The 14,308-nt window shown below is 49.3% G+C and overlaps 1 protein-coding gene across 1 annotated transcript in view; it reads left to right on the forward strand.

Annotated features, from left to right (window-relative positions):
• The first annotated feature begins 3,217 nt into the window (after positions 1-3,217).
• Npr2 (natriuretic peptide receptor 2) overlaps positions 3,218-14,308 on the forward strand; it is a 19,790-nt gene continuing 8,699 nt past the window's right edge. The window contains exons 1-7 of the mRNA XM_028779099.1: positions 3,218-4,507; positions 5,202-5,407; positions 11,541-11,654; positions 11,919-12,054; positions 12,288-12,382; positions 12,552-12,684; positions 12,907-12,991. Coding sequence (XP_028634932.1) covers positions 3,841-4,507; positions 5,202-5,407; positions 11,541-11,654; positions 11,919-12,054; positions 12,288-12,382; positions 12,552-12,684; positions 12,907-12,991 — 1,436 coding nt within the window. The 5' untranslated portion in view covers positions 3,218-3,840. The remainder of the gene's footprint in view (positions 4,508-5,201; positions 5,408-11,540; positions 11,655-11,918; positions 12,055-12,287; positions 12,383-12,551; positions 12,685-12,906; positions 12,992-14,308) is intronic.

The raw sequence follows: 14,308 nt of genomic DNA on the forward strand, positions 1-14,308 counted from the left end.
CTTTCTTTCTTTCTTTCTTTCTTTCTTTCTTTTTTTTTTTTTTTGCTGGTTGGTTTTGTTTGTTTCTATCCTAGGTCTCAGGGCTATTCGGTCTCTGGTTCCTGCCACTCCAGGCAGTGTCAGGGGTGGACCTTTCTCATGTTATGGGTCCCAAGTTGAACCAGTCATTGGTTGGCCACTCCCACAAGCTTTGTGCCACCTTCACCCTAGCACATCTTGCAGGCAGGACAAATTGTAGATCGAAGATTTTAAGGCTGAATTGGTGTCCCAATCCCTTCATTGGAAGCCTTGCCTGGCTACAAGAGATGGCCCATTTAGGTTCCATGTCCCTTATTACTAGTCTTGGCTAGGGTCACTCTTGTAGATTTCTTTGTTGTCAGGTTAGCTCAGTGGGTAGGGCATGAGACTCTCAGTCATGATATGTTTAACCTTCCTTTAAAAATTATAGAAAAACAAAACCTTTCACTGGATGTTAAAAGTCTTGTTAAGCTGGGCCTGGGAGATGGCTCAGTTGATAAGAACTTGCTGTACAAGCTAAGGACCCAAGTTTGGATTCTAGAACCCAGGCAAAAGTTAGGTGTGGTGAGTAGGGTGTTCCTCTAATCCTAAAGCTGAGGAGGTGGAAGCAGGAGGATTGCTTGTCAGCTAGTGTGGCTGAATTTGTCAGCATCATAGTCAGAGACTCTGCCTCGAAAAGTAAGGTAAAGAATGATAGAGAACACTGGGTGTGGACTGTGTTTTTTGTATGCATACATGCATTGCACATGCCCATGAAAACACACCACATGTGTACACAATAAATAAATAAATAAGTAAGTAAGCAAATAAATAAATAAGTTTAAATCATTTAACTTATATGTCTGGCCCCTTCTAACTGTCTATATACACAGCTAATTGGAAGGAAGAAAGAGCACTGGATGATGCTTGAACGTTAGGATAATGTCTAGTCCTAAATACTGAGAATTACGACATAGCTGTACTTGTACTTTCTGGATAACTGTGATGCCTATTTCTCACTGGGATCTGCAGGCATCCCTGAAAGACTTGTCTGGGACTTGGTCTGTGAGTCCACGAATCAGCAGAATTTCTACTAAGAGCCCCACCTTAGGAATCAAGGAACCCCAGTTCCAGTTTCTGTTCCACCACTGAAAAGCCATTTGGGATTAGAGGGTTGGGGAGGGCGGCTGTGTGACCTGTCTCTTGTGATTGTTTTTGATTATTTCCGAACAGGAGGACTGGAATCATCCTACCTCTGACATTCTGCGAGGTGTCAACATTGCATCATTTTGGACCTGCTTTCCTCATGAGAACAGTGATTTGGTTGACTGGTCTGGAGCTAGAGAAAGGCATTGTTGTGCATGCCTGCCACTCCATTCAGAAGACAGGCAAGAAGCACTGGGAGCTGGAGAGCAGCATGATCTATGCATGGAGATCCTGTTCTAAACAAATAAATATATAAATAAACAGTAAAATAAATAAAATAATAAAACAATATAAATAAATAAGTAAATACATATATAAGTAAGAGAGTTAGGAACTATTTTCTTTGAGACTTTTGCTCATTAGCTCAGGCTGTCTCTGAACTCACTATGTAGCCCAGGCTACTCAAATTCACCATCATTCTGCCTCAGTCTCCCAGTCCCAAGATGACAGGACTGACAGGCCTGAGAGTCTTGTCTTTTTCATATTGTACATCCCTCTTGTGACTGCTAATCCTTTTCTTGCCCAGATAGAGCATAATTCCTTTTCACCAACAGGGTTGGCAGCCTGGACCAAGAGTTCACTTCCCGAGGTGTTAAAGGCGGGGCTGACCATAAGCTTCTATTGGTATTGAGCATGCAGCAGGGCCACTTGTCACTGGGGCTTTCTTATGGCCTCTGTGTTCACTCCGTGGACCAGGGTTTTCAGGGTTTTCTGTATGCCCCTCTAAGGTAAGGACTGAAACAATTAGCTGTCTACAGCAGACAGAGTTCATGCCTTTGAATAAAATGACACGGCCTTTAATTTCTCCTCAAGCCACTAGATGTCGCCTTCATCTCAGAGAAAGAGCGTCCATCCCCAGCTTGCAGGCACTCCCTCTCTGCTGGGGAGCTTTTAGCTTCTTGGCACTGTGATTTCTGGAGAAGTGGCTTCATGGGGGGAGAGAAACTGGCTGTAGGCACGGAGGAGGATGTGTTTATGTGCATGTCCTTTATGACAATTTGAGAACTCCCCAAGGTGCCATAGCTGTCCCCTTTGCAATGATGTCATCTCTCACAAGCTGTTCCTCCAGATGGGGTCAGCACTCCAGATGTGGGGTACCTGGATGAACTTTCTAGCCTGGAATTTTAGGAGTGAGGTGGAACCCTAGGTGGGGTACAATGAACTTTGACTGCTGAGGCCTGTTAGGCTTAGTCAGTCCATAAGCTTCCACCAAGTGTGGCTCAGGAAGACAAAAGGACAAGGCCCTGGAACAGATGGCTGGTGGATCCAATAGGCATAGGAGCAGAACGGCCATGGAGACAGAAACAGAGTGGAGAGTTGAGTCTCCAGGAAGAGGAGGACTCGTGGACTTCATAAAGACCCAAGAAGAATGGAGTCCTTTGGTGCCATGAGGGTCTGGCTTCCTCCTGCCTGAGGAAAAGTTCCCTGGCAATACATGGGTAGTTTCCCCTACCCAGGAATAAATGGATATCCAGTGATTGGGGATTTCAGACAGTTTCCTGGAGGCTGGAGCATCTTCGGAAATCTGAATGGACCCTAAGAAAAGTGGAGTGTCCAGGGAGAAGGCAGGCATGAGTGAGATGGAAGCAATCCTGTGGACAAGGGGCTTGGGGGAAGCAGAGGAAGGCCCTTACAGTGTGGGGACGCCCAGGAACCTCGCTGGCCTAGAGGCCCGGGTGCTGAGCCCCTGGGGCGCTCACCGGGTGGTTTGGGGACTGGGAGGTCCCTGGGCGCTGGGCAGGGGTGGGGGGAGGCAGCAGCAGCCGGAGGGTGGGGCCGGGCGGGGAGGGGAGGGGGAGGGGCGGGGTCGGGCGGCCTGCCGGGGAAGTCACACTCGGCCGCCGCCGCGGGCGCAGCGAGCGGAGACGCGCCGGGCCGAGGCGACCTGACCTGGACGAGCGGCGCGCGCGGGGGCCCAGGCGGGGGGCGGGAGGCAGCGCCGGGCAGCGCGGGCCGCCGGGCCGGGGAGAAGCGGAGCCGAGAGGAGCGGGAGACACGGGCGGGGTCGCCGCAGCTCCGGATGGGACCAGCGCCCGGGCCCGTTAGTCCAGGCAGGAGCTTCGGGAGAAGCCGTCCCTGGGAGAGTCACCCCTGCCTTTCCCTCCCCTCTGGCCCAGGCCTCGCTTCGCTCCCTGCCTGCCCATGTCCCAGTCCTTCCGCGGCGGGCGTCCTCCCACCTCAGCCCGGGGCTCTGGCTTCTCGCAGCTCTTTGCCCTCCCGGCCCGGTCAACTGTGAGGTGCCCCCAGGCCGTTTCTTTGTACCAGCCTCCCCCAAGTCCCTACCCCATCCCAGGCTCAGATCCCTCACTTCTCAGCTTGGGATTGTCAAGCTACTTCACCTCTCAGTGTCCTCATCCCGGTCGCAGGCCCCCTTGGTCCCTTCCTCCTTCTGCCACCCTTAGCCTTACTCCTTGGACCTTGCTGTGGACTGGTAGCCCACTCCTCCCCGACCCAGGCTTCCCCCCATCCTCTTCTTGCGTGGTCCCCAGTACTTTCTGTATCCGGGCCGACTAAGCTTGTCCCCACTTCTCTTCCTGGCCCTCTTCCCCAGGCTCCAGGCTGGGTGGCGCTTGTGCCTGCCCAGTAGGCCAGAGCGGCCCCTGGTTCGGGGGACCGTGGGTCAGCTACTTTATCCCCATGGCACTGCCATCCCTGCTGCTGCTGGTGGCAGCCTTGGCAGGTGGGGTGCGTCCTCCGGGGGCACGGAACCTGACGCTGGCGGTGGTGCTGCCAGAACACAACCTGAGCTATGCCTGGGCCTGGCCACGGGTGGGTCCTGCTGTGGCACTGGCTGTGGAGGCACTGGGCCGGGCACTGCCCGTGGACCTGCGGTTTGTCAGCTCCGAACTAGACGGCGCCTGCTCTGAGTACTTGGCACCACTGCGCGCCGTGGATCTCAAGCTGTACCATGACCCCGACCTTCTGTTGGGCCCCGGTTGTGTGTACCCCGCTGCCTCTGTGGCTCGCTTTGCCTCACACTGGCACCTTCCCCTCCTGACTGCGGGTGCAGTGGCCTCTGGCTTTGCAGCTAAGAATGAGCATTATCGTACCCTGGTTCGCACTGGCCCCTCTGCGCCCAAGCTGGGTGAGTTTGTAGTGACATTACACGGGCACTTCAATTGGACTGCTCGGGCTGCTTTGCTGTATCTGGATGCTCGCACAGATGACCGGCCCCACTACTTCACCATCGAGGGCGTCTTTGAGGCCCTGCAGGGCAGCAACCTCAGTGTGCAACACCAGGTGTATACCCGAGAGCCAGGTGGCCCTGAGCAAGCCACCCACTTCATCAGAGCCAACGGGCGCAGTAAGTGTGGCCCGGGCTGTTTTAGGAACAGGGGAGGTGGGCCACTATGTCCCTGGAACGCAACATAGAAAAATAGACAGAGATAGGGATGGGCAAGCTCTATGTAATGGTTGGGATGGAGGAACTTATGGAGAACAGATCTCTTGGGAGAAGACCTGGGTTCGGAGGGGGTCTTAGTGTCAAACTCAGAGGTCGGCAAGGCTGAGACCGGGGCTGGGGTTTGAGTAGTGGATATGGGTGATGTCTGCTCTGAAATGTGCACCTGCCTATGAGCAGAGACCCCTTAGACTGGAACGCAAAGTCTCTCCGTAGCATAGAGATGATCCTATGGGTTCAGGTTTGGTTGGGAAAGCAGGGAGAGCTCACACAAAAATTTCGAGCACAAGTGCTTGTGAGCCTAGGGAGAGGAAGGCAGGAGGGACAGACGTGGGGACTGTGAAGTATAGCAAACAAGGCTCTGGGGGAAGGAGGGGCTTGAGTCATCACTCCTGTCTCTGGGGTCTGGAGTCGGGCTCTGACTTGGACCAGATGGTCCATGTGGCCCAAGGGCACTTAAGACATGAGCTGTAAGGGGAGGATGGGAACATCTGTTGGGTGGTCGATAGGTAGGGAACTCTCTTGTAATGGGATGACTCAGAGAGGAGGGGGACCTTGATGCCGTCTCAGGGTGCCCTTCTGTCCTGTGCGCTCCCAGTTGTGTACATCTGCGGCCCTTTGGAGATGCTGCATGAGATCCTGCTCCAGGCCCAGAGGGAGAACCTGACCAACGGGGACTATGTCTTCTTTTACCTTGATGTCTTTGGGGAGAGTCTCCGAGCAGGCCCCACACGTGCAACAGGCCGGCCATGGCAGGACAATCGAACCCAGGAACAGGCCCAGGCCCTCAGAGAGGCCTTTCAGGTATCTTTGGAACCCAAACTAGAGGTGGGAAGACCCACTAGTGGGAGGGTCTGTTTCTGATCCTCCTGAATGCCCTCGAACAGGGCAGGAGTGGTGTGCTATGGACCTGAAATAGTCAAAAACGTTCTGTGTCTGGTCTCACTCTCTTTTCCCGAGATTTGTGACTGTTATTTAATGTGCTTTCCAAGACTGACTTTGGCCGCCATCAGAGATCTTTGAGTGCATTCCTAAGCGCCAGCAGTGAGCTAGAAAGCAGGGAAGGAAAGACCTGAGCCTTGTTAAAGGGCTGTCATCCTTATCAGAGAGGCAAGGTGAAATTATTATACAGCACATGAGGAAAGGAGACAGTTTTGTGTATGAAGCTGGTCCTAAGAGACAGCGGTTCTGGAGAGGAATGGGGCATGTAGGCTTTTGTAAAGAAAATGAGTCTGTTGTAATTTTCATGGCACATGACATATTCACAGAGTGGTGGGACAGGCATCCAGAAGCCTGTGCAGGGGACAGATGGCTTACATGGTTGTCCTGGTAAGAAAGCTTGATTCATTTAAAAAAAAAAAAGTATTTTTGAGATGGGGTCTCTGACTGGCCTTGAACAAGTACTGGCATTATAGGCGTGGGCTTTAAAAAGGATTCACTTAAGGCACATCTAGGAAACAAAGTGACAAAGATATACTCAGATTAAGAGGACTTTAAGTGTTAAGGACTGAGATTTGAGTTTAGAACTTAGTGTCCTTGACATTTTTTTTGTAAGATAATACATGTATAACATAACTGAGGCTGTGTTAGATGAGGCGACCAACTCGCAGTTCAGCAAAGGGTGAGGTGGCTTGAACTGAGGTGATGTTAGGAAGACTGGAAGGAAATTAATTTACAAAGGACTTGGAGAAGAAAGTCAGTGCTACTGTGCACTTCTCACCTGTGTCCCAAGCTTTCAGCGACCTGCTCCCTGAAGAAGAAAATCGCCTCTTTACCATTGCATTTGAGACTTGGTAGTTAGCTCTCTGCCTGTAGCTTCAACAGTACTTCCTGATGCCCTCATGCTGAGAAGTCCGGTACACTTCTTGCAGCCCAGGCCCCCTACCCTCCTGCCTAAGTGCACTTTTTGATCCTTCAGTGTGCACTTTTTGATCCTTCAATGTACACTTTTTGATCCTTCAGTGTGCACTTTTTGATCCTTCAGTGTGCACTTTTTGATCCTTCAGTGTGCACTTTTTGATCCTATTGTGTGTACTTTTTGATCCTTCAGTGTGCACTTTTTGATCCTTCAGTGTGCACTTTTTGATCCTTTAGTGTGCACTTTTTGATCCTTTAGTGTGTACTTTTTGGTCCTTTTGTGTGCACTTTTTGGTCCTTTTGATCTTTTCTCTTCTTCCCTCACTTTAAACCTCCCTCTTGAGATCAGACCTTTGGCTCTCTGTCTGGTTTCCACACCAGTCTTCACTGACCTGTGTATGTAAGTGTTTCCTATTTATTTATCCATGGCCCTCAAAAAGTATTTGAGGTGGCTTACGGAATGAGGTAAGATCCCTTTCCACTCTGAGATTCTTTGGTTCTAAGGAGAGTATACATGGCCTGGACCTGGGTGGCCATTCTTCTCCAGTGAGTAAGGTTTTATGTGGCTGTGATTATATATTAGGTTGTGGATGGTGAGCGTGTCTGACTGTGAATGACGTATCTGTTTGCATGCCTGCCTGTTAGTCTGTGACTGTCATACTTGAACATGAGGCAGTGACGAGACAGGTTTTGTTTATGTTGTAACTTTTTCCTGAAACAACCAGCTTACCTGTGTCTATTTACTGATTCCATGTTCTTTAAGACTCCCAAGTCCCAGGTGCTTAACTCTTCTTACTAGAGAGCATGTTATCCAGTTCATATTTGAGTTGCACAGAGGCTAACTAATTGTAAGTATTTACTGAATACCTGTTATGGCCTCGTCCCTTGGTACTGATATGTACAGAGCACACTAGCAATAGTCTCCGTCTTTTTAGAGTTTACAGTTAGTAGGCGAGACAGACAAGAAACAAGCTTACTCATTGGTGATAAGGTTTCCAGAAGAAAAACAGTTGAGTGGCATGGAAAGAAAAGGGGGCTGAACCTTGGCTACTTCAGGCAAGGCACGTCTGCACCTTTCCTGTATCAGAGGGCTCCATAGCCCTCTGGGTAGGAATTTTTGTTTTGTTTTGTTTTTCTCTATGTTCTGGAGTTCAACCTAGGGCCTTGTGCATGCCAGACAGGTGCCCACCACTATGCTACATCCCCATCCCTGAGTTGTCATCTTTATGCAGAAGAAAAAAAAATATCTTCCTTGCATGAGAATCACCAGCGGACAAGAGACCCCAGCACTAAGAAGAGGGGAGAGGACAATCTAGTCAGCTAACAGCTCTATCCATTAGTTCTTGGTTTCTCCCCTCACTGTAGGGCTCAGACAGGAAAAAAGAAATTTTATTGTTGTTACAATGTAAGAGAAGCAGGCAGTGAAGGAGAAGCTAGAGAGGGACAAGGCTTGGGGTGGGTGGGAGTGAGGCATCCTCAGGAAAAGCTTCTCTCCTCCATTGCCAGGACTGCCAGAGGGGAGGACAGCATGGAGGTCAGTAGTCAGCACTGGCCAAGAACAAAAGAGCACTGAGCCCTTGCCCCAGAGATGCTGGTCCTCTTAGGTCTCAGACCAGGCCAACCAAGGCAAGGAGGCCTTGGCCCATGGTCACAGATGCCCAGAACCTTTGTAAGAGGCTGTAATATCAAGTTAAAGGTACCGGCTGGCTCTGGATACCAGCTACTGAGGGGAGCGAGATAGCTGAAACTCTAAGTGTGTTGACAGGATTCTTCTTTCTTGTTCAGTTGTTGCTTCGGGACATGTATTGCGCCCATCTTTGCATTCCTTGTATCTAGCATGTGGCAGAGATTTAATGCATATGTATTGAGTCATATTAAAATGTGCATGTGGGGGAGGGGGTAGACCTAGGCATTATTTTAGAGAGCAGACCTTCCAGGCACCGTAAACCAAGGTAATCAGCTAGGACAGGTAAGAAACGTCAATAAAGTCGTCGTTCTTAATACTCAGGCAGCCAGGCTGGGAGGTTTCCAGTTTTCACTGAGCGACTGAGAATACAGGTTAGAAATCCCGAGCCATGTGTGTTCACAGTGGGAAACACTCCACAAGAATGGAGGAAAGGAGCTGTGTGTGTGTGTGTGTGTGTGTGTGTGTGTGTGTGTGTGTGTGTGTGTTTGGGGCACTTATCTGTTATCTCAGCATTTGAGAGACTAAGGCAGAAGGTTGCTGAGAATTTGAGGCCAGCCTGGGCTACCTAGTAAGATCCTGTCTCGAAAGAAACAGCAACAAACCAGCAAACAGAATGGACGAGGGCACTAAGCTGAGGACCTTGGAAGGAAGGCTCCATTTCTGGAGACTAGTCATGGTTTCCTGGGGCCATTGCTGGCATCACCTTCTGCTGTGCTCAGAGCAGGTCTCAAGGTGGGTGGTGCACTCCTGGCTTGCCCCCATTGAACCCCTTAGTTTTGGCAGTGTGGTTTGTTTGACTTTCCACTTGGGGCCACTATGAACGGGGACTCATTAGCTACTTTTGCCTTCCTTTTAGTCTCTGAGTAAGTACAGAAACTGTTCCGAGTTGTTTTTGTTTTGGGGGTGGTTTTTTTTTTTTTTTTTTTTTTTTTTTTTTTAGTAGCTAGTTAGTAACCACAGCAAAACATTCCAGAGTAGCCGTTTTTAAAGCATGGCCTTGGGATCCTGGGGGCACCAGAAATTCTTTTAGGGGACTGTGAAGTGAAAGCTATTTAAAATAACGTCAGAATGTTCTTGCCTTTGTCGATGTCCTCCTATGATTGCACAGTTGGGTTTTCTAGAGGCTTCACAAAGCAGGGTGATGTCACCTATCTGACACCCACAGAAAACACGTTGTGCATTCTTGTGTTTCATAAATTATCAGGCTCAGTTTTAACTTTAACTTCTAATTTGGTAGTTATAAAATTTCTTTGGGGTTCTCAATAAGTTTAAAGAGGAGAAGAGAATTATGTAGAGCAAGGTTGTAATCCTAGGACTTAGGGTCTGAAGCGGGATTGGGAGTTTGAGGACAACAACAAAACAAGAAAAGAGAGAACAAAACAAGGGCTGCAGAGATGCTCAACAGTTAAGGGCATTCACTACTCTTGCTGAGGACCTAAGTTCAATTCCCGAATCAGGTGGCTCACGACCTCCCGTCACTCCAGCTCCAGGGGCATCTAATGCCTGAGGGCATGTACACACACAAACACACACACACACACACACACACACACACACACACAGGAAAAGGAATTCAGAGATTATGACAATTTTTTTTTTTAAGATAGGGCCTGCTGTGTAACCCAAATTGGCCTTGAAACTCTCTATCCCTCTGCCTCAGCCCCAGAATGCTGGAACTGGAGGTTTGAGTCACCCACTACCCACGGCACACACACAAAATATGATTACTGTCAGCTTAGGGGTAAATCTTCAACCTGGAGAGTTACAGTGTCTAGAAAATGTTAAAGCCTACTATCAGCCTTTTGAAGTATAAATTGTGTACTCTGATGTTTTTCCAGCTCTTTGCTTGATTATGTCACTTGACAACATTACCATAGATCTCTACTGGAACAGGTGTTAGTGAATGAACCCTTTTAGCCTGACCTCTAGGAGCACCTCCTGTCTCCCCCACCCCACCCCCAGAGCCTCTCTTCTCCTTTTCTCCCTTTCCTTCGCTTTCTCCTGCTTGAGTGTGAATATTAAAAGTGTACAATCAAACATGCAAGTCCCCTAGTAAGAAAACTCCAGTCTGATGTAACAACTGCATGTTAGACACCGACTTTATGATTTCTTTCCTGGAACAAATTGATACCTACATATTGAGTATATAGGTATACCTGTGATATACTGAGTATGTCTGTGTGGTCCACATATGCTTTCTGAGATGAGAATAAACAAAACTGGTAGAAATGGCCAGATTTTTGTTCGGATTTTGTTGTTGTTGTTGTTTTATGAGATGGGGTCTTGCTATGTAGCCGTGATTGGTCTGGAACTCACTATGTAGACAAGGCTGGCCTCAATATTATAGGACCCCTTCTGCCTCAGCCTCCTGAGTGCTGGGATTACAGATGTGAGCCACCATACCCAGCCTGAAATGGCTAGATTTTAATCTATCACTTTACACAGTCATATTTCACAAAGTATATTAGTTATACCGAGTTGAAAGACCAGTTCCCTATCTGAGCAGTCTCCTTCAGTTGTGTGTTCCAAGGCTGAGCAGTCCCACAGCTACAGAAGTGGGCATATGAGACTCAAAGGAGCTAGGCAGGCAGTTTAATGAGGGACAGAGATGTGTTGATTCATGTCAGCAAAATGCATGCATGGCCTAGACCATGTGTATGATTTGTTTGTCTGTGCAGTGTGTGTGGCCATGTGACTCACATGACACACATCTGCCTCTTAGTGAGCATGCTGTTTATAGTAGATGTTTCCTGTGTGCACAGTAAATTAAATTCATGGTTTTAGGAGATGGAATCATTGTCTTAAAGTATTCCTCACAGGGCTTGAAATCTAATGCACTGAGAGAAGTCACTATGAACCGCTGACTCACTATGAAAAAGCCAACTTTTAATGGATAACACTATCAGCATTTAATGGTGCTGGGAGGAACTATAGCCTGGTTGGGATGGAACTCACAGATCTGCCCACCTCTGCCTCCTGAGTGCTGGCATCAAAGGCGTGTGTCACCATCACCTGACCAATAGAGTTCTTGATGGTGGCAGGTACCCAGACAGTGTGGGACAGAGGAGCACCTGTGAGAGTGACAGCCTGGCAGGAGGCCTGATGGCTGCAAGGGAGGCAGGGATGTCAATGGGCCGAGTCTGTGGATGGAGTTGATCTCATCCTACGGTCACCTGTCCAGAGCCAGCCCTGTCTGTCTTCCATAGAGGAGTGCTACTACCTCTAACTTTCATACTGGCCCCAGAGTTTAGTACACTCCAGCCTTCAGACACCCCCCCCCCATGCATTCATTACACCCTGTGTGTTTTTACCCAGTTTTCTTTCCTATGGTGATCTCTTCCCCTCCTGCTCACCTTGAGTCCTGTTTACTCTTCCCCATGTACTGTGGTGCAGACTGTACTGGTGATCACATATCGAGAGCCCCCAAATCCTGAGTATCAGGAATTTCAGAACCGCCTGCTGATCAGAGCCCGTGAAGACTTTGGTGTGGAGCTGGCCCCATCCCTGGTGAGTAGATCTCTGAGAGTCGGAACAGGCTCCGAGGAAGGAACTTCTCGTGGAGTCCTTGATCATGGAGCAAGCCCCATTTCAGGATATTACCCTTTCGACCAAGGGATGGGGTGGATGGGAATGGCATGGTAGGGGTGGGAGTAGGGAGAAAGTAAGGCAAGAAATCGGGGAGGGATGGGGACAATGCAGGGGTGGAAGAGGGAACTGGGAAGGGGACCTCACGGGACATTTGGAGAGTGCTGCTGAACTTGCTGTACCCAGATGAACCTCATCGCTGGCTGTTTCTATGATGGGATCCTGCTCTATGCCCAAGTCCTGAATGAGACAATACAGGAAGGGGGCACCCGGGAAGACGGACTTCGAATTGTGGAGAAGATGCAGGGGCGAAGATACCATGGTAATGAAGGGTGGGGGAATGGAGGCCTAGGGACTGACAACCAGGCTCAGGAGTGCAGTGGGCAGAAGAAGAAATACTCTGGGCACCGCAGGAGAGTCAGTGGGGTTCAGGAACAGGCAGAGTGGACACACATCACTGTGGGGAGAGACTCTGAGACAGTGAGATGGGGGCATAGGAGGAGAGTGGGCCAGAGTTACATCTCAAAAGTGAGGGATACTCTTTTTTTTCCTTAGGTGTAACTGGACTGGTTGTTATGGACAAGAATAATGACCGAGAGACTGACTTTGTCCTGTGGGCCATGGGAGACTTGGATTCTGGGGACTTTCAGGTGACGGGGGAGAGGACAGGGAGGAGGGATTGGCCCTGAGATCCAGTGGGAACAGAGTCATTGGCTCTGGGAGCAGGAGCTTACTCTCTCTGCTGGGCCTTCTTCATGGTGGGGTCTCAGGGAGAAGGCTGGGGCAGGCCTGTGGGCCCAGCGCTCTGCTTCCTCACAGCCCGCAGCCCACTACTCAGGAGCCGAGAAGCAGATTTGGTGGACAGGCCGGCCAATTCCCTGGGTGAAGGGGGCCCCACCTTTGGACAATCCCCCCTGTGCCTTTGACTTGGACGACCCATCCTGTGATAAAAGTGGGTGTGTGCAGGGACTGGGAGCAGTCCCCCCTTTACCCCACCCCTGCGCTCTGCCCCTACCTCACTGACACCCATTCCCACTCCTAGCTATGTCTTATCTTTGTCTGCAGCTCTCTCTTTCCCTCAAGAAAGCTCTGCACCTCCTGCACCCGTGTCTCTTTGCCCTCAGCCCCCTCCAGTCTTTCTCAGGGTCTCTCTATCTCTCTTCCTCTCCTTCAGCTCCACTTTCTACTCTGGCAATTGTGGCCCTGGGCACGGGAATCACCTTCATCATGTTTGGTGTTTCCAGTTTCCTAATTTTCCGGTGAGTTCTGGGTTTTCCTACTCCTTATGTCTCTCTCTCTTGCTGCATGGCCTCTGGCTGAGGTGGAGGTCCCTGTTGTGTGGCTGCCAAGTCCCCTAACCTGGTGCAGGTTTCTTGGACTAGCAGCTTTTTCTCTGGCCTTTGAATTTGGTTGCCTATCATCCTAGGTATTTATTTTGCTTTTGTTTGTAACCTGGGTAGACTAGTTGTTTGTTTTGTTTTTGTTGCTATTGTGTTTGTTTTGAGACAAAGTCTTGCTAAGTAGCTCAGACTAGCCTTGAACTCAGGATTCTATTCCCTCACACTCCTCAGTACTGGGTTTACAGATGTGTGTCATGGAGCCTTGTTTGAATACTGGTGTTTTGTTTGAGATAAAGTTTCACAGTAGAGCTCTGGTCTGTCTGGAACCCACTATGTAGACCAAGATGCCCCTGAAATTATCAGGGATTTGCCTACCTCTGTTTTTCAAGTGCTGGGATTAGAGACTTCCTCCACCACACGTAGCTCTGAATACAAATTTTTTAAAAAATTGTTTTTATTTATATATCTCCTGTATGTCTGTGTAAATGAAGGCCACCACACACATGTGTAGGTGCCTATAGAGGGCAGAGGAAGCCATCAGATTTTCTGGAGCCCGAGTTACAAGTGATTGTGAGCTGCTCAGGATGGGTGCTTGGAATTGAACCTGGGTCCTCTGGAAGAGCAGTCTGTGCTCTTAACTACTGAGGCTCGTCTCCAGCCCTGGAGTACTGATTTTGGGTAGAGTTAGGGTCAACGGTCAATTTCTATGCACTGGTCCCCCCCCCCACTCTCCTTCCTCACTGAAGTGCAACACATTTTCACAGTTCTGGATATTTGAGAGATCTGAGATCAAATCATCAACAAATTCTATGTCTGGTAAGGGTGCACTTTCTGGTTTGTGGAAAGTAATGTTTCACTGTGTCTTCACAGTGTGGAAGACTGCATGTCCTGACTTAGTGATAGGCTGGGGATGGAGCAGCTCCCTGGTGGAGTATTTGCCTAGCACGTTCAAGGCCATAGGTTTAACCCGTAGCCTAGAAGAGGGGAATGAAGAGAAATGAAAGGGGAGAGAAAGGGAAGGGAGGAGAGATAGAGATAGAAAGATAGAGAGATAGAGAGATAGAGAGATAGAGAGATAGATAGAACTAGAGCTGTGTATGTGTGGTGGTACACATCTATAATCCCAACATTTGGAAGGCTGAGGCAGGAAAATCATCATTAGTTTGAGGCCTACCTGTACACTGTCTCAAAACCAAACCAAACCAAACCAAACCAAACCAAACCAAACCAAACCAA

This window comes from Grammomys surdaster, unplaced genomic scaffold (assembly GCF_004785775.1).
Source record: "Grammomys surdaster isolate TR1022 unplaced genomic scaffold, NIH_TR_1.0 344, whole genome shotgun sequence".
NCBI lineage: Eukaryota > Metazoa > Chordata > Mammalia > Rodentia > Muridae > Grammomys > Grammomys surdaster.